Genomic DNA, 19,514 nt, shown 5'->3' on the forward strand with positions numbered 1-19,514 from the left:
GTAGCATCTGATTTGTAGATAATTTCAAGAGACTTTAAATTTGGAACAGTTCCCAATGAATTTCTTTAGTTTTAAGTTTTAATAGAGTTCAATTTTAAGGTGAAGGCATGTGTCACAGTGCAGAGCAACTACACCTGTATTTCCTCTCAGTGGTCCAGCCAGGACATCCAGGCTTCCAGCTCCCCAGCCATTGCCTTTTTGAGTGGAGAACCATATGTCACCCCTTCTGACTGGGGAATTTCCAGGCTCCACTGTTCCCTGCCTTCACTGTGTTACTTCCCAGCAGATACTAGCTGCCTGAGCACACCTGCTTGATTTCTCTTCAGAGACTGATAAGAGTGATTGTCAACAACTATAAGTTACCACACAGTTCTTTCTATGCAAGCCTATTTTATTCCTAAGATAAAAGCATTACAGAGAAAACATTAAAAACAATAAAAGAACCTGCAGGCTTGCTAATAAGCTTACCAGGTTTCATCGCAACCCTAACATAGATTCTGGCAGGCATAGTTCAAATTCCCACCCAAGGGGTTCCTTATAGTTATAAATTCATCACAGTTTCAGCTTAGAACAAGCACATAATCTTCAGAGGCTTCAGTAGGACCAGTCCTTCCAAAACTACCCTAAGGATTGGGCCCTCCATGGATCAAGAAGAAGGCCGTGAGCCAGTTTAAAACCAGGCTACTTATCCAAAAATCCTTTCTTTGTTGGTCCCTGGAGAATCCAGTTTGAACTTGTATATGCACGCCTCGCCGAGGGGGTGGCTTCCGCTGATAATGGAGGAAGTATGTTAGCATCCCCCTCCTGCTAGAGAAGATACATACAAAGCCACAATAATACATACACAGTTGCATTTTAAAACAATGTACCCCAAAGGTATCAACCCTAATTCAATAAACCTTAATTCAGTAAACTTTATCTCAACTCCATAAGGGTTCCTCAGGATATTACAGGATATTGTCAGTCTGTCACTGTAGGTTGTCAGCAGTTCCTTAAAAATAGTTTTCTATGGTTTGATAGACAAAATGTGGAAACAGTTTTGCCAAGCCTGCTACTGCTGCTTTTGCTAGCTAGCAAAATTGTTTTTCAGAAGCACTGTGCTGCACAGCTTAAACGGTGCATGTTTAATATGTGTGCACTGAATTATTGCAATGCATTCTGGATGGAGCTATTCTTGAAGACTGGGAGCTACAGCTACTGCAGAATGTGGCTACCTGCTTGGTGGACTTTAGTGATAGGAGGCACCTTCCAAGTCTTCTCCAAAGTCAGCACCGTCTTCCATTGTGTATCTGTGGGCATTCAAGGTGTCAGTTTTGAACTGTAAAGCCTTATGTGATTTGGAGTCCTTGCTACTGAAGAGCTTACCTCATTCTAACAACAGTTTTAAGTCCTTAAAACTAAATGTTGTTGGGATAGATGCTGGGTTTTCTTAGAGCACAGCTCTTGGTCCCCCCCCCCTATTAATGTTACTGTGCATAGTGTTCACCTCATATATACTTATTCATGCTTTTGCCTGAGTAATAGGTGGGAAAATTAGTTGTATTTTGGGGCAATCCACTTGGAGCTCAAATTGTCCATCGTATTTTGTTTGTTATTATTTACCCAGTTTTCTTTAGGAAAATACTAGCTGAATCATTTTGATTGATAGCCACCAAATATTTTATAGTTCAGATTCAGGAACTGCACCTGGTGTACAATATTTAAAGTTTGTATTACAAATTGCTTCCGCAATAGATTCAGTACAATTTGGAAAAAAAAAATGCTGTTTTCCATGTTAATTTTATTTCTAAAGGAAAGACTTATTCAACTTTCAAATGTCATCCTCAGTAGTTACTTTACAGTTACGATAACTAATTATTCAAAGTGATGTGAAGTCTTTTTTTTTTTTTTTGTGCTAGTCATCTTTGAATCAAATTTTGAAATCTTTTATTTTTTAAACAGCCAATCCACTCTTAGAAGCCTTTGGAAATGCAAAGACTGTTCGCAACAACAATAGCAGCCGTTTTGGAAAATTTGTAGAAATCCACTTCAACGAAAAGGTTTGAGTACTTTGTTTGTAGTTAGGTATTCAGTGGTGAGTTTTGTTTGGTGGCATAGGTTTTTGTGGGTGGCACAAAATTTACATCATGTGAATATGTAATCTCTGTTCATCCTCAATCATTGTTGATTCATATACAGCAGTGTTTCTCGATTACTGGTCCGTGGATTGGCACTGGTCCCTGAGATCTCCCTGACACAGTTTTGGAAGGCAGCAGCCAGTCCCTGATATCAAAGAGATTTAGAAACTCTGATATAGAGGATTGAAGATAATCTCTTCACATTTTCAAGTGGTTGCAAATACAGCATTCAACCATTGCCTGGGAACAGATACACCAGACCAGAAGTAGACTGAGTGGAAGCAATGGTTAGCTTGCTTACCAGACTCAAGGGAAAGTTGTATTCTGCAGTCCTTGAAAAAGAGAATTGAAGCCACCCCTTACCATGTCATTACTGGCAAACTGTGGGGCCAAACTGATGGAATATTATTTTAATTTTAAAAAATGATATTCCCCTCCATTTAAAAATGTACTGTTAACAGATTTTAACCAGGTTTTGGCACACAATTCTCCTGATATGTGTACAAAAGTAAACATTGCACATTATGCATAGGGTGTGCATGCATTACTTGCATACATTTGGGGATTTGCACACCTAAATGAGGAATGAACATTTTTATGCGTTTGTATGAAAATTTGGACCCTCATGTCTATAGCTGGTATTTTGGGGCTGAATGAAATCATACTGTTGGACTGAGTTTTTTGTGCCAAAAATGCCTATAACTATACAGCTTAACAAAAGTTATATTTTAATTTGTGTTTTAAAAATAGTTTTAAATATATAATAGTATCTAAGGAAATGTTTTCATCTTTTGCCTGGTAGTGGCCATCCTACAGTTGGAACACTCTTGATCAGACCAAGCAGAAATATTTTTAAAAGTCTGTATTTTTTTGGATGATTAAAAATGTAATTGTTTTTCTTTCTCCTAGAATTTGGTGGTTGGTGGATTTGTGTCACATTATCTTCTGGAGAAATCCAGGATCTGTGTTCAAGGCAAAGAGGAGAGGAATTACCACATCTTTTACAGGCTTTGTGCAGGTGCTCCTGAAGATATTAGGCAAAAACTGTATTTAAGCTCTCCAGATAACTTTAGGGTGAGTTTGCTGCTGCTGTTTTTTTTTAACCTTTTTATCTAGTTATTAACATACCTGAACTTTTCAAACAAATGTCAACAAATCTTATTCATAACCTCTATTTATTACCTTTAAAAGACCAATTTGTGGTGTTAATCTCTTATTATTGTGTATTTATTTATTTATTCATTGATCATAACCATTATAAAATCTACTTGATCCTAATATAAGGCTGTCTATCATTTTTCTGTTTAAAAGGTTTCCCGTAGTTTATTTCTCCATGCCACTAATCTTGGGGAATTTTTGTGCTTTTACAAAAATGAGCTATTACACATCTGGATCGTAGTAGTGATTTTTATCAGTGATACTTCCTTTGGACTTTAACCTAATGGAATCAACTGTGGGTTCTGTGGGTAACCTAACTTCAGTTGCCCTGACAATTTAAACTTATTTTTCTCCAAAATACTGTTATCTTAAGGAATTGCATTATATATGCAGGCAGGTCCAGGAAATAGCATCCTTTCCCTCCCCCTGAACCCTCTCCTCTTTGGTTTTGTCTCCTCTTCCTGTGTATTCTCATCCCCCTCTAGTTCCCACCAGCTCCACCCACTCATCTTCCCTTCTCCACCCTCATCTCCTTCCACCAACATAAATCTAGGTCCCACATTCGTGGCATCCTCCTAAGTTCTGTTGACATTTACCCCAACTCTGCCCTTCCCTTTACCCCCACAATCTCCACCTCCCATATCCATTCCTGCCACCATCTTTGTCCCTCTCATGCCACCTAACCTCCTGCCAATAATCCCCTTCTTTCTCCCATCCCTCCTCCCCTTCTCTTTCTGTCTCTGGATTTCCCACTCCATTTCTAAAAAGATTTCAGCTATCCATGACCTCTTTGTATCTCACACCTTCCAGTTCCTGGCTCTCTCAGAGATCAGGATCCATTCATAGGACATTCCTTTAGTGCTGCCACATCTGCCAGAGACTTCTTTGATACTTCTGCTCTGGATCAGACTGCGGTGGGCTTCTCTCCCATTCCTGCTGCTTCCAACCCTCCACTCTCCACACTTTCTCCTTATTTGAACCACACTGCATCTGACTCTCCTTCCACTCCATGGTGCTGTCATCTACTGTCAGCATTCCTCTCTGATTTTGACTCCTGGCTCTCTTTTTTCCTCTCCTTATCTCCCACACTCATCGTCTGTGACCTCAATTTCCATGTTGTTGACCCATCCAACTCTTCGACTGCACACTTCTTCACCCTCACCTCTTCAATTGATCCACAGCCCTGGTTGAACTCTCCCACTCAGCCAAAGGGCTGTTCACTTGACTTAGTCTTCACCAAGCACTGCTCTCTTTCTAATCTCTCTGTTGCTGAGTTCCCCTCTCTGACCATCCCTCATGATTCTCCCTCCCCCCCCCCCGATAACCTGTCAGTTGGCCTTTCCATGATCTCCAGTAAATCAGTGTTGATGACTTCTCTTCTGCTCTCAGCCCTGTCCTCTCTTCTCTTTCTTCCTTACTATGGTGCTTGATTCTTTGTACGCTTCACTCCCTTCCATCCTGGACTCTTTAGGCCATCTCTCCCTCATTGTAAAGTTTTCCCTGCTCTCCCCGCACATCTGCTTCCTCTGCTCCTCCTTGCATGCAACAGTGTCTCTCTGGCAGGAATCCTGTAATCAGGTTGATTTCCTCCTTCAATTCTGCCATCTTCATAGCTAAACATCTCTACTACTACAACTTGAATCCCACTCCTGCAGTCCCAGCTGCCTTTTCGTCGTCTTTGACTCATTGCTCAAACCCTCCCTTCTTGTTGCCTCCACTCTCCTCTCTGCACAGGATCTTGCCAATTTCTTCCCTGAGTCCAATTGACAAAATATAACACACAAAATCCCATCCCCTTGGCTTGCCTTCATTTCCCCTCTTACAATGCTTTTATTAGTCTCCTTGTGACAGTCAGAGGCTTCTCATCTGCCCTCTTCCTAACCCCTCCACTTGACCCAGTGACTCAGAACCAGTATTCCATCCTTATCCTTGATCTGTCAGCTGCCTTAGACACCATTGACCATCTTCTTCTTTTTGAAACCTTGTGCTCCCTTGGTTTCTGTGACTTCATCCTCTCCTGGTTCTCCTTGTATTCTTGAAATGCTCCTTCAGCATGTCCTTTGGAGGATCCTCCTTATCCCCTCTCCAACTTTCAATGGGGGTTCTACAGGTCTCTGTCCTTGGTCCTCTTCTCTTCTTCTGCTATATCTTACCTCTGGATAATCTCATCTGCAAACATAAATTCAGCTATCACCTCTGTGTTGAGGTCTCACAGATCTACCTTTCTACCCCAGGCCTCTCTCCTTCTATCCAAACTAAAATCTTGGCCTGTTTGTCTGACATCTCCTCATGAATGAGTAGCCCTCAATTTAAGCTAAACATAACTAAAATATATTTGTTCCCCACGACCTCCTTTCTCACTTGTTATGGAAAACACCCTCATCATACTTGTTTGTCAGGCTCATAACTTGGGCATCCTCTTCAGCTTGGACCTTTCTCTCGCCTCGCATCCAGGTTAAGTCTAAATCTTGCCAATTCTTTCTGCATAACATCTCTAAGATATGGCCTTTCTCATGCACCCACACAGCTAAAATGCTCCTCCAGTCTTTCATTGTCTTGTCTCCTGGGACATCGTCATCTTTTATTTTGACAAATGCAATCTGCTGAGATCCCTTCAGAATGCTGCTGCAAAGATCATTGTCCTAGTCCATCAGTTTGACCATGTCCCCCTTCTCTTCTTGACTTCTCCTTCTCTATCGCATCAAACATAAGCTGCTTTTTTTCCATTTTTAAGGCCTTTCATAGATTATCCCTACATACCTACCTATGGCCTCCCATACACTTATCCAGATGTCTATTCTCATCTCCAGTCAGCCCATGATGCTAGCATCCCATACTCATTTGTTTCATTTTCAAATTTCATGCTTTGCTATGTTGCCCTTCATGCTTGGGAGGAAGTCCCCCTAAACATCTGCAAAGCTGCCTTATTATTCTCCTTCAGAGTCTCCTTAGAACTCTGCCATGATGTCTCATCCTGACCAATATTGTCTCATTGTTTCCTTGTATTCCCCTGTTGTCCTGCCTGTATTTATCTGTTTTCTCTTGTCTTCTACTTAGATTGTAAGATCTCTGGTGCAGGAACTGTCTTTTTGTTCTGTGTTTGTACAACACCATGACTAGGGCTTCTAAGTGCTATGGTAATACAGATAATACAGACCCTATTCCCCCATATCTAAAGTTGACTCCTTTCTGTATAATTTCTTAGCTTAAATGGAGTGAGGTACTGTTCATAAAGTATTTTATAATAATTTTCCATAGTGATTACACAGACATTTCCAGACATTTCCCCATTGATCCAAAATAATATGTTCTTAGCTACTTCTCCATTTTTTCCATCACTATCTGCTGGATCGATCAGTAACAACGTATGCCATGTGGAGATTGGGGCCTGTTGAGTTGGACTTTCCAGTAGTGGGTGTAGTTTCCGCCCCCCAAAAATGTTGGTTTATTCCAATCCAACACATTTTTTTGGGAATAATGGGAGGAAAATAAATTCATGTAGCTGATGGAGGTTAGGAGAAATATTTTCTTTTAAGTACTTTGTTTAGTCTATACAAACTCATATGTATCTTGTAGCTGTTTCACTGTAGATTACTCAAGCCCTATATTTGATGCTTCAGATTTAGTATTTTTGGTAGCCTGATTTATCATTGAACTCATGAATTTCTTTCAGAAAGCAATAGATTATGCTGGATTGGTAAGCATTAATAGCACATCATCTACATACAGTGCAGTTTTATGTTCTGTTTTATTAACTGTAACTCCTTGCTATGCTGCTATTCTTACAGGTTCGTTGAAGAGGGTTAGCAACAAAGGGAATAGAGGACAACCTTGTCTGATTCTTCTTTGTAGATGAAATTCTTTAGAGTTGAACACCTTAATTTTTATCCTGGCAGAGGAAGTGGTGTCCCATAATATATTTAGCCAGGTCTTCATATTGCCTCAAAACCCCATCTCTAATATTAGTGTTTTTAAGAACTTTACTTTATCAAATACTTTCTTGGGCTCCAGGGATAGCAGTAGATCTGTAATGCTTTTTATTCTGCATTTTACAAATTCTTCCTATGATTCTTCTAATGTTGTTGCTCAATTTATCTATTGTGTATGAAGCCCATACAGTGTGTGGTAACTGAGGAAAGACAGCTTCAGTTCTTTAGGATGAGATTTTTTCCCTCCAGAAATACTTGCGACTAAAAAAGTTTTTTTGTTTGTTTTTTGTTTTCGGGTGTTTTTTATTTAACAAATCCGTTTGTTTTCACATCATGTGGAAACAATTTTCCACAGTTACCTTCTTTATTGTGTTCCTACATACCTGTTCATTTTTGCTGCAGGAGCTGAATCTCAAACCTCTGCAAAGTTATAAAAGTGGAGGCCAGATTTATGCTCTGCTTAAAATTGAGCTTTCTGAGACCAGCGCTGGTAACAACTGGTACCACTGCCTATGCAGAAGTGCTGTTACTTTACTGTTTTATGATGATGCATTTATTTAAGGAGCCTAGAATCACACTGGCTATTTTTTTGCAATTGTACCAGGTTATAAACTGATTTGATTTGCTGTTCGCTACTAAAGTTAGGTTGTTTAAACATTATTTCCTCCCAGGTGTTTCAGTTTCATTGAATATGTTTTAAGATTATTTTCACCAGTCTGCATAATTGCAGAATAGTTTACGTTTTATTTAGATGTTTAATCAAGTGCTTTCAAATAATGACTTACATGGTGAGAAAGATTCACTTTGTGCAAACAGCAAATGTAACATTTTAATTCTTCCTCCCTCTTTTGTTGAGATTAAGGTACATCATCTTTTCTTCAGTTATCACAGAAATTTAAGATTATTTTAGAAAAGCTGAAGTAAAAAACTCCCTTTCCATAAAATTCATTTTTATATTAAGGTTATTTTTATATAAGTAGTCTCACAGATTTCAGGATTACAAACTGAGGTCCCAAACTAGTGTCAGTCCTCTTAGGACTCAAATCTATTATGCAATCCCTTATTTATTTATAATTGAGGATGATAGTGGACAACAAATACCGTGAAGGTTGAAGAAAATGACACACTGGTGTTTAATCTTGCTAAACTCTGAAAACCCTAATCGTCATCTTTTATTATATGCTTTGAAAATATCTTTTTGCCCTAAACCTAATACATATATTGACTGGAGTTTTTTGTTTTATAATAAAACCCACAATGTTTGGATTAAGCTTCTTCTTTATAGGAAACTATTAAATTCCACAGTCGTTCACTTTGTCAACCTGTAAGATTTCCACTGGAAACCTCAAGTCCTGTTCATGTAAACATATAACTTTTTTTCTCAATTACAAAACTATTTCTGAGGTCAACTCCTTAAGTGTTTCACTGCATAGAGAAACATTTCTGTTTTTAAAACGTATTGTACAGGTGGGCTCTGTGCGCTGTCTCCACCTGTAGGCGCCATCCCCTCAGCTCCCATTGGCTGCAGTTCCTGTCCAACGGGAGCTGCGGAGCCAGTGCTCGAGGCAGAGGCAGCATGTGGGGCCTCCTGGCCGCACCTCCGCCTAGGAGCTTGAGAGACGTGTCAGGGGAGCCACGCCGAGCCAGGTAGGAAGCCTGCCAGCCCTGCCAAACCTCGTCATCCCCAGCAGCAACGGGAGTCGTGGGCCGTTCTTCACTGCCCACCCACCTCCCCAGCAGGTGTGGCATCTCCAGGCTGCCCACCTTCCCAGAGCACCCAAGATTTAGTCGGGGTATATAGTACAAGTCATGGACAGGTCACGGGCCATGAATTTTTGTTTACTGCCCATGACCTATCCATGAAACAGCATGCAGTGTAGCTGTAGCCATTTTGGTCCCAGGATATTAGAGAGACAAGATGGGGGAGGTAATATCTTTTATTGGACCAACTTCTGTTGGTGAGAGAGACAATCTTTTGTGTGTGGCTTGAAAGCTTGTCTCTCTCACCAGTGTAAAACTTGGCAGCTTTGTTAACATTGAGGATAATACTAACCAATCTTCATAACAATGCTCTGAGGATTAATTAAGGTAAAGTTTGTGTATCGCACAAATGTAAATGAAAATGTAAAATGCTAGTAAGTACTGTTTTTATTATTTGATGCCCCCCTGCAGCTTCCTACTACAAATGGGAAGGCAAATGCAGTTCCCCAAAACCAAGCTTGACTGCAGTTATGTATGGGTGTAGGAATACACATTTTGTCCAGTTCTAAACCATTTTTCTCTTATCTGGAGCTTCATTTCTCTTATTTTTTGAAAGCAGTCCATTATGAGGGTACCAGTTGCATCTTCATATGTTTTGCTTTTTAAAATGGGGCATAAACTCATGTTTTCCTCCAACAGCAGGTGTCCTTTTGGTGTGAAATTTCACACAGTGGTCTGATGTACGTCATCATTATTAGCTTTTGTTTTGCTGAGGTATCACTAATTTCTTTGGTGTGGAGATAAATTTTAAGAGATTTCAGATATGTATTATAAAATTTTGAAGAGATGTGTGTGTTACCCAAACTGAAATTACTTGAGAATAGTCTAGACTTGACTTGATGTGCTTTACAAGAGTACTTAATATCACAGAATGTACTTTGGTGCTGAACAATTGAAATGCTGAAACAGACAGCTGGCTTTCTACGAAGTAGCGCCTTTTCTTTTGTTACTTACTTGCAAGGTTTTATAGAGGTTGATTTAATTCAGTACTAAATGCTGAGGTATGTATATGAATTATATGTCTCTCTCAAGTCACAAAGATGTTCCTTTAATAGCTGTGTGTCTGATTTAATAGTTCATTTATTAGTTCTGACTGTGTCTTCCCAATTTGCTTACAAGAAGTACTTTTGTTAGAATTAAATTACTTTCAAATTTGTTCCCATCTTCCAATTCTGTGATATGATTGTTATAAATAAAATATTGCTTTCAAGGAAGTAATCCTGAATGCCCGATAGTATGCAATTGGTGTCATATGTTGAAGTTAGAAGATGTTATGCACCTCTGAGTTAGTATAATATACTGTAATTGTCCGAAGCACTAGCTCATTAGCTAATTATCTCCTTGCTGTTTTATTGTATTTATATATGACATGCATTTTTCCCTTCTGTTATAGTATTTAAATCGTGGCTGCACTAGATACTTTGCTACCAAAGAGACAGACAAGCAAATTTTGCAAAATCGCAAAAGTCCTGAGGTATGGTATATTTTCCACTTTTTCAGTTACTTCAAGTTACTGTCTTATGCTGATAATGTTAAAAATGTCAGTCACACTTGTTTAGAATAAAATGAAATGTTCATTTTACACATCTTACTTGACAGGTTTAAATGGGAACTGGCTGCCATGTTTAAAGTTCTAGTTTTGGAGTATTACTAATATTTTATTATCAGGTTCAATACTGGAAGGACTTTTTAAAAACCAAAAATGTAAATTTATAGCCTAAAATGTAACCCCTAAAATATTTTAAAAATCCCTTTTTAATTTTCATCATACTTTAATATCTATTTTTGTCTTAATGGCCCAGCAGATCTTCAACAGGAGACAAAACAAATATCTTGTACAGAATGTTATCTTAATTCTTGTTTCTCTTACAGTGATACTTTGCAGAGCATTGTTTATTTACCACTTACGATTTTGTTGACAACCTTTTTGCTTTGTTTTTGTTAATAGCTGGTTATGATATATTTATCCAGAGAATTATTTGGAATTACTGTATAATTAATTATATTCCTATGAGTTAGATGCAGAAACAGATAAGCAGAAAATACAAGTAAAGCTTTTTTTTTCTGTTACAAAGTTTAACCAGTTGAGATTGAATTCTCTTTTTCATAATTTAAAAAAAAAATCTCTCTGTTGGTGCTGTTGTGGTGTTTTGAACAATTCTGTATTTCATAGTAGTTACTAAGTTAGGCATGTGACTGGGGGCACTAAGTGTCAAAAGCCATGATCTCACTGGCTGGCTAGGCCTTTTGAGTGGTGTTATAGCCACACACCAACTCTTTAAGCACAATTTATGACTTCATCCCCAGGAAGAGCACGTTCTCTTCACCACACTTTTTTTTTTTTCTCAACTGTTTTCTCTTATCCTACTAGTAGGAACTATTTTTCCCAGTGGAACAATGCATTTCTGAGTAGAACATGTGAAAATTCACACCTCCCCCACAAAAATAAACTAATTATTTTGTAAACTGTAATTTAAATGACTGGAACTGATGTTCTAATAACAGTAAGCCACTTCAGGTAGTTAAACAAGGCTATTATGGAACTTCTCAGGTGGCTCAAGGCGCTTGATCTTTGGTTGAATGCCTGATAATGCATCCCACTCGTGTACCAATAGCCTATTAATGTGCACCCTGGAGTGGTTTATTACTGTTTTGTGGGTGAGAGGGAGCGTTAAATTTTGACTTTCCACTACCAAGCTGTAAGGTATCATCATGAATGTCTTACTTGGCAGATAATTAAGCCAATCAAAGAAAATGTTTAATCTAATAGTTCATTGCGAGTGCTGCTGAGCTATAGAAATACTGTTCTTTGGTGGACACTTTTTATACCAAAGTTCACGTTGAAACCATTGTTAATGTCTGAATTAAAATGTACTAAAAGAAAGAGATGATATTGAAAATGAATGTTGACCACTAAGTAGTGAAACACATGATACCACTAAGTATTAAGCCCTTGTCTTTGAAGAACTACATTTCTTTGGGATTGGATGGCAAACTATTTACTGAGGAGTAATAGAAAAAAGCAAGTTTTTCATAGTCCACTAGGACCTCAAGTCTAGCTATCTAACTGGAAACTATTGTATTGTCCAGTTCTTTTTAGATAGGCAGTGGTCTTCTTTGCTCTGTCACTTATTAAACTTGTTCCCTTTGTATATTTTAATAGAAATAGCTCAATGGTAAATTAATGTTGAAATTATTTTTCTTTTCCTGATCAGGAAGATGAGGTGATCATTTTACATAATTAGAAAATGTAGTTTAATTTGTGTGTGTGTCTAACTACTGTTTGACGTGAATCTTTCAGATGCATGCGCTATTTTATTCTGACATGATAGTGAAAACACTATCGGCTATTCTATGGACTCTTATTTCAATTAAATTAGGAATCTTTTTCAATTTAAAGCATTTTAAAATTTAATTGTAAAATTAAAAATTGTGTATACGTTTGATTTAGCCTTTTGGCTGCAAGCAGTTGTTTACTATCGCCACCCTGAAATAATACAGTTATGTGATATTCTGGTGTCAAGACAACCAGTAAAAGATGAATATAATATTTAACAGGTGCATGTCTTTTAACCTTTAAAGCACTGCAGACAAATATACTTTTCTGAACAGGAAATGCAAACAAGTATACTTTTGTAAACCACCCGATGAAAGACTCCCATTCCTTTCCATTTTTGAATCATCCTGTAGCCCCTTCTCCTTCCTTCTGTCAATGTCATACATATAATAATGTTGTCACTAGCCCCCCAACTTGTCTTTCCCCATCAAAGACTAGAAACGCACCCCAGTTCATATACTGAACCTTTCACAACTGCTTTTTTGCCATCACCCATGCTACCTACTGCTGAACCATTTCTGTTTTCCTGTTTCCCCTCCCCTAGCTGTCAAACTCTCCTACTTCGTTAGGTCTCTTCTGAAGATTGGTTAATGTTCTAAGAGTTAAGGACACTTAAAAATACTATAACTTGTATTTTTAAGCATGTACAAATAGTAACATCTTTAGTCCCTTTATATATTTTTATGGTTTTGTTTTTGCATGTTTTGTGCTGCTTGTTCATAAACTAAATTATTAATTACAATTTACTTTCAATCATTTGATTAAATTGTCTGCTTTTCTTGCTCTTTAATAGTACCTAAAAGTAGGTTCCCTGAAGGATCCTCTACTAGATGACCATGGAGACTTCAACAGAATGTGCACAGCAATGAAAAAGATTGGCTTGGATGATGCAGAGAAGCTTGATCTTTTCAGAGTAGTAGCTGGTGTCCTTCACCTTGGAAATATTGATTTTGAGGAAGCTGGGAGTACTTCAGGTTAGATGAAATTTTTAATTATTGTAGTCTTCTTCTAAAAAGGTGTGAATGTTTCTTGACTAGATCATAGAAGATCAGGGTTGGAAGAAACCGCAGGAGCTGATCTAATCCAAACCACTACTCAAAGTAGGACCAGTCCCCAACTAAATCATCCCAGCCAGGGCTTTGTCAAGCTGGGCCTTAAAAACCTCTAAGGTGATTCCACCACCTCCCTAGGTAACTGATTCCAGTGTTTCACCACCCTCCTAGTGAAATAGTGTTTCCTAATATCCCATCTAGACCTCCCCCACTGCAACTTGAGACCATTGCTTTTTGTTCTGTCAAGAAGATGGCTAACTGAGGTAAACTGCACACTACATTCTGAAACACAATCCTGTTCAATATCTGCTCCATAGCTAAAGTTAATTTAGCTGCCCATTATCAACCTCTTCTTTTTTTTTTGAAGTCCTGTTTTCTAACTTTATCAACAAATATACAAACGCACTGACACAGTCCCTCGAAATTGTTCAGGAAACAGGTTTCCTGGAAAGTTGTTGGTAGAAATCAGAAATGAAGTTTTGCACTGCTGTGTTTTGAAAATTTACCTATCATTCAATTTTTAAAAATTTTCTAGCTTGATTTTGGCTCTTATCACTAGCATGTCTTGGATTAGAAACTCAGCTGTCTGTTGTTTTGTTTACTTGGGTATAGAGAAATACCTTCCTTTTAGTAATTTCGGGCTGAAGGAAGATCTGTAATATAATCTGCTTTATAATCTTACAATTGGTAGGGAAGAGGGTAGTTGGGGGCTAACTAGAGCAGAGATATAAATTGAAGGTACAGGAAGGCTGGGGGAGGGGAAGTACGGAGGAGCTGGGAAACTGATAATCTTACTATGCAATTTACGAGACTTTGTTAGGTCTGTTTACCATTTTGCTATCCTTCTTGTTTCTTTTAAATTTATTTATTTATTGCTGCTCTGTTTTGTGGGCGAGACTTAAGAGAACCCCAATCTTGACACTTTGAATTTGTCCAGGATAGAAATATTCTCTGTGTGGAAATTGTGTATAACTAAGATGGTAAGATAGTGGCTTTTTAACTTGTTGTTCTCTTCCCCACCTCCTGCAACCTGCATAACCAGGTCCATATTTGTACAAATTTGTTAGAATGCGCATGTAGAGGAATGTTTAAAATTATTTTTAGAGGTTTATAAGGTAGGTTTATTTTTAGAGGCTTTAGAGGTTTATAAGTGTAAATTGACTAGCTCTTTGTTCCAGGCATGAATTGGGTGTGGAAAATGTGAAAGAAGAGAAGGCTGGGAAAGATGGGCAGTGGGCTGGGGTAGTAAGGAACTGTTTGGTCCTGCAAATGGGTGATTAGGGGCAGGAGCATGGGATGCATGGTGGAGTTGGGGTGAAGCAAGGAGACAGGTCGGGAGGAAGAGGGAGTTGCAGAGGCCAGAAGACATGGAAGTAAGACTGTCAGGGATTGGGAACGGTATGAAATGGATGGAGGGGGACATAAAAGGGCAGAGTCTTTTATTTAAACTTAGAATTCAAACTATTTTCTAGAATAAAATCTTTAAGAGCTCAAAGTTTTTTAAATGTGAGTAAAAGCCCCACCCATTCTCCCCCCTCCCATGTACACACATAGAGGTGTCAAAAAGACTTGCTGAAACTTGCAGAAAGGTAGCCTAGCTTTGATGGGCCGTATATATTCTGCTGGAGCAGGACTCCACTCTTGAAGTGTGTTTATACCAACCTGATTTAAACTTTTGCTGCTGCTTCAGAAAGCTGGAGAATTTCCAGACAAAATCTTGTGTTTTATAAAAGTTATGTTTGAAAGTGGCATGTCAGTGGAGCTCAGTTTACTCCCAGGCATTACATTTTCTCACAAAACCACTAGTCTTTTAAAGAACTCAAATATTTTATTGTCTGTCAATGAACAGTTAGTGGAGGACTGCCTGAATCCCTTAATTCTTCATCATTTGTGATTACCCTCACAATATTTCCACCTTAGTTTTAGGGTTATGAGGGATAAAAGGTTTGTGCTTCTGGCAAAAGTAATAACATTTTATTTTATTTTATTGAAGATACAGAAACCTTAACTATGGGAAAATGCTGATTTTTAATGTCAAGGCCTTGCTAAACTGTTGTGGGTCTATGAGCAGATTCTAATTCAGACTAGAAATAAAGCATAAATTTTTAATACTGAAGGTAATTAACAGTTGGAACAATTTACCTAAGGATGTGGTGGATTCTCTTGCTTTGGAAATCTTTAAATCAAGACTGGTTGTCTTTTTATAAGAGAATTGCTATAGTACAGACAGGTTTGGCCTTAAAAATCTATTACTCTAATTACACTTTACAGCATCATGAAACATGGTAATGCTGGAAAGTCCTTCACTGTGCATTTGTCAAAGAAAGCATTTAATGGAAACTAGTGTCATTTCTGCCAAGTCAACCCTTATTTTTCTTATGTACCATATATAAGTTTATGGTTAACTAATTTCAGGGTTATCATGTTTAGTGCCATGTTTCTGAGATAGTAAAGTCTGATTTATTATATGGCATGTGGGGATAAACTGCTTCAGAAATTAAATGCAACAAGCATCAAGTGAAATAAGAACTAAGATATGTAATAATTTTGTTAGACTTGTAAATATATGGGTGAAATATTTACAAACATAGGAATCTTTTAAAAAGTCTTTCTAAAATAGCTATCAAAATATATACAATAAAGCAGTATAACAATAACTAATTAGGAAGAGTATAAACAACTACATTATCAAACATTAACCTTTATTTCTCCAACTCTCTTTCTATGTTCTGAGATAATCCTTTCTTTAAGAGCTGGTAGTTCTTCTTCGAGTGATTGTTCACGTCCATTACACATTAGGTGTACGCGCGCCGCGTGCACGGACGTCGGAAACTTTTTCCCTTAGCGGCTCCCGTCGGGCCGGCAGGGCCCCCTCCTTCCCGCCAGAGCGGCGCCCCGCTCCAGGGTATATATATCCCTGCTGACCCGATCCCTCCAGTTCCTTCTTACCGTCCGTGGCGGCGTTGGAACAACTCTGTCTCTCGTCTGAGAGTGTCCCTTAACATAGTCATTAGTGTTATTAGCAGTTATCAGTTATTTAGTAGTAGTGTTGAGCTTAGTAGTTAACAGCTCATTAGGTACTTAAAGTTCCTGCTGTGGTTGCTTGGTCAACCCCGGCACCGGCCCTGGGCGGCGGGGCATGCCGCACGCCCAAGGCTTCAAGGCTTGTGCCACGTGCCGCAAGCCTATGCCATTGAGCAACCCCCACGACTCGTGTCTCCGCTGCCTGGGGGAAGCTCACCAGAAAGAGCGCTGCAAGATCTGCAAGGCCTTTAAGCCCAGAACTAAGAAAGAAAGAGACTTTCGCCTTAAGCAGCTGCTCATGGAGACGGCGTTGCAGCCCTCCACTTCGGCAGCACCGTCTGCCTCCGTGCGGAGCGCCCCGGCATCGGTGCGGGAACCGGCGCCGGCGGGTCACCCGAAGCCCACGGCACCGACCCAACGGGGGCATGTACAACAGCGGTCGTCTTCGCCGGCAAAATCGAAGGGCCAACCCAAGGCCCGAGGACGCTCCCCGCATAAGAGGGCGGCGCTGGTGAAGACCTCAAGTGCGCCTAAGGCCGGTACGGCCCCGGCACAGACCCCGGTAGTGGCTCCGGCGCCGAAAGGCCCGTCGAGCCCCGGGATAGGCGCGTCGAGTGAGGATGAAGGGCTGGAGGAGCTCTTGGAACAGCCCTCCACTCCGGACACATTTGAGGCAGCTAAGGACCTCATTGCATTGTCCGTTGAGGCCCCTACACGTACTGAGGACGCTCCGTCGAAGCTGCCACACAGAGGCAAGCCGGCGATGGTGCGCCCATCACGGTCGCCGTCTCGGCACCGTTCAGGAAACCGGTCCCGGTCGAGCTCCGCCTCAGTGGACTCCTGGTTGCCCTCGGCGCAGGAAGCACCGCAGCAGTTGGGCTTCAACAAGCGGTCGGCACTGACTCAGCAACCAAGCACGAGTCGGCACCGCGAGGCGTCGGCGGTACGTTACCCGATGCCGACCAGCCGTAGTCGTTCCCGGTCCCGCGATCACCGGTACCGATCCAGGTCCAGGTCGGCGAGACGCTGCTCCAGGTCCCGGTTGTGGAGGCGCTACTCCCCAAACCCGGACCGGCACCATCCTAAGGCTCCGCCGTGGCCTTCCAGGTCACCGTCCGTGATCTCGGAGACTGACTCGGGCCGGTACGGCGGGTATGCCCATAGGGCGCAGGCCAGCAGGGACTACGAAGCCTATGGTCATTCCCAGTGGGGCCAACCGAGCCAATGGCCATTCTGGACACCCTGGGCCTACCACCAGCAAGGGCCCCCATCGAGGATCTCGAGATCCGGGCCATCAGGGTACCGATCCTGCTCCCCGCGGTACCGCCCGCCATCGCATAAGGAGGCAACGGTCTCTAGACTGCCGGAGCGGGAGGGAGTGGACTCGGCACCGAGCACGGTACCGTCCCAGTCCCACACTGTGGGTCAGGCCCCAGAGGAGCAACCGGTCGATGCCGGGTTGCAGGAAGATGAGGATGGGCAGAAGGCCCCGACCTCTTCCTCCTCGCCGGACGAGGCAGTAGCGGGCACGACTGTGTCCGGCCCTCCCCCGATTGACCATCGGGCGCACCAAGACCTGCTTCGTCGGGTAGCCCTCAATCTGGGCTTGCAAGCGGAGGAGACTGTAGAACAGGAGGACCCCATGGTCGATATCCTGAGCCCGGAGGGGCCCTCCAGAGTCGCTCTCCCGATTATACGGACAGTCCAGTCCAACTATAAGACGGTGTGGCAAACGCCGGCCTCCAGTGCACCGACTGCAAGAGGCGTGGAGAGGAAATACTTCGCCCCATCTAGAGGGTTTGACTTCCTCTTTTTACACCCGTCCCCTTGTTCACTGGTGGTCTCGGCGGTCAACAAGCGAGAGCGTCATGGCCAGCAAGCTCCTGCGCCCAAGGGCAAGGAAGCTAAGCGATTAGACTTGTTCGGGAGGAAAGTCTATTCATCTGGGGGCCTTCACCAGGCGATTCTAAACAGACACAATTTTAACTCTTGGGCATCAGTCTCCAAGTTTAAGGACTCCCTACCGCCTGATGCGCATCCTGAGTTCACGGCCCTGGTGGACGAGGGGATGGCGGTGGCCAAGACCTCATTGCAGGCCTCCCTCGACTCAGCCGACGCAGCGGCTAGAACAATCGCGTCGGGGTAGTGATGAGGCGTTCGGCATGGTTACAGGCTTCAGGCCTTCCACCAGAGGTGCAGACCACACTGCAGGACCTCCCGTTTGAAGGTTCGGGCTTGTTCTCCGACCAAACGGACGCCAGGCTACATAGCCTTAAGGACTCGCGAGCAACCCTTAAGTCGTTGGGTATGCACACCCCGGTGACACAGCGCAAGCCCTTTAAACCTCAGCCACCACAGAGGCAGTACCACCCTCGCCCTCGGCACGAACCGTACCGCCGTCGTGGCAGGGATAACAGGCGGAGACGTAACAATACACCTAACCAGGGCCAAGGTCACGGCCAGGGCAAGCCGCAGCCAGGGAACAAACCAGGCTTTTGAAGCTACGCCCGAGGAAAGCGTACCACATTCTATACCGGATCCTCCTCCGAGTTTCAAGGACCGCCTGTCCCATTTCTACCGGGCATGGTTGCGCATAACATCGGACCGCTGGGTCCTGCGCACAGTGAAGGCGGGCTATACCCTCCAGTTTTCCTCGCCCCCTCCCTGCCATCCCCCTTCCCCGTCCCTCTTCAGGGACCCCTCTCACGAGCAACTTCTCATGCAGGAGGTACAGACCCTTCTCGCAGCAGGAGCAGTGGAAGAGGTCCCACCAGACCTAAGGGGAAAAGGATTCTACTCCAGATACTTCCTGATCCCCAAGGCAAAAGGGGGCCTCCGTCCTATTTTGGACCTGCGCGACCTAAACAAGTTTCTGACCAGAGCGCGCTTCCGTATGGTCTCCCTTGGAACTATTATCCCATCCCTGGATCCGGGGGATTGGTACGCTGCCCTCGATATGAAAGATGCCTATTTTCACATCGCTATCAATCCGGCCCACAGGCGGTTCCTGCGCTTCGTTATCAACCAGCGCCATTTCCAATTTACGGTCCTGCCTTTCGGCCTGGCATCAGCACCACGAGTATTCACGAAATGCATGTCCGTGGTAGCAGCCTTCCTTCGAAAGAGAAGGATGCGC

At 41.9% G+C, this 19,514-nt stretch overlaps 1 protein-coding gene across 13 annotated transcripts in view; it reads left to right on the plus strand.

Moving 5' to 3' along the window:
• MYO6 (myosin VI) overlaps positions 1-19,514 on the plus strand; it is a 168,041-nt gene that overhangs the window by 67,108 nt on the left and 81,419 nt on the right. For all 13 annotated transcript variants that reach the window (XM_065588044.1, XM_065588054.1, XM_065588047.1 and 10 more), the window contains 4 exons: positions 1,942-2,039; positions 3,027-3,191; positions 10,359-10,439; positions 13,096-13,276. In XM_065588044.1, the coding sequence (XP_065444116.1) occupies positions 1,942-2,039; positions 3,027-3,191; positions 10,359-10,439; positions 13,096-13,276 (525 nt within the window). The remainder of the gene's footprint in view (positions 1-1,941; positions 2,040-3,026; positions 3,192-10,358; positions 10,440-13,095; positions 13,277-19,514) is intronic.

This window comes from Chrysemys picta, chromosome 3 (genome assembly GCF_011386835.1).
Source record: "Chrysemys picta bellii isolate R12L10 chromosome 3, ASM1138683v2, whole genome shotgun sequence".
NCBI lineage: Eukaryota > Metazoa > Chordata > Testudines > Emydidae > Chrysemys > Chrysemys picta.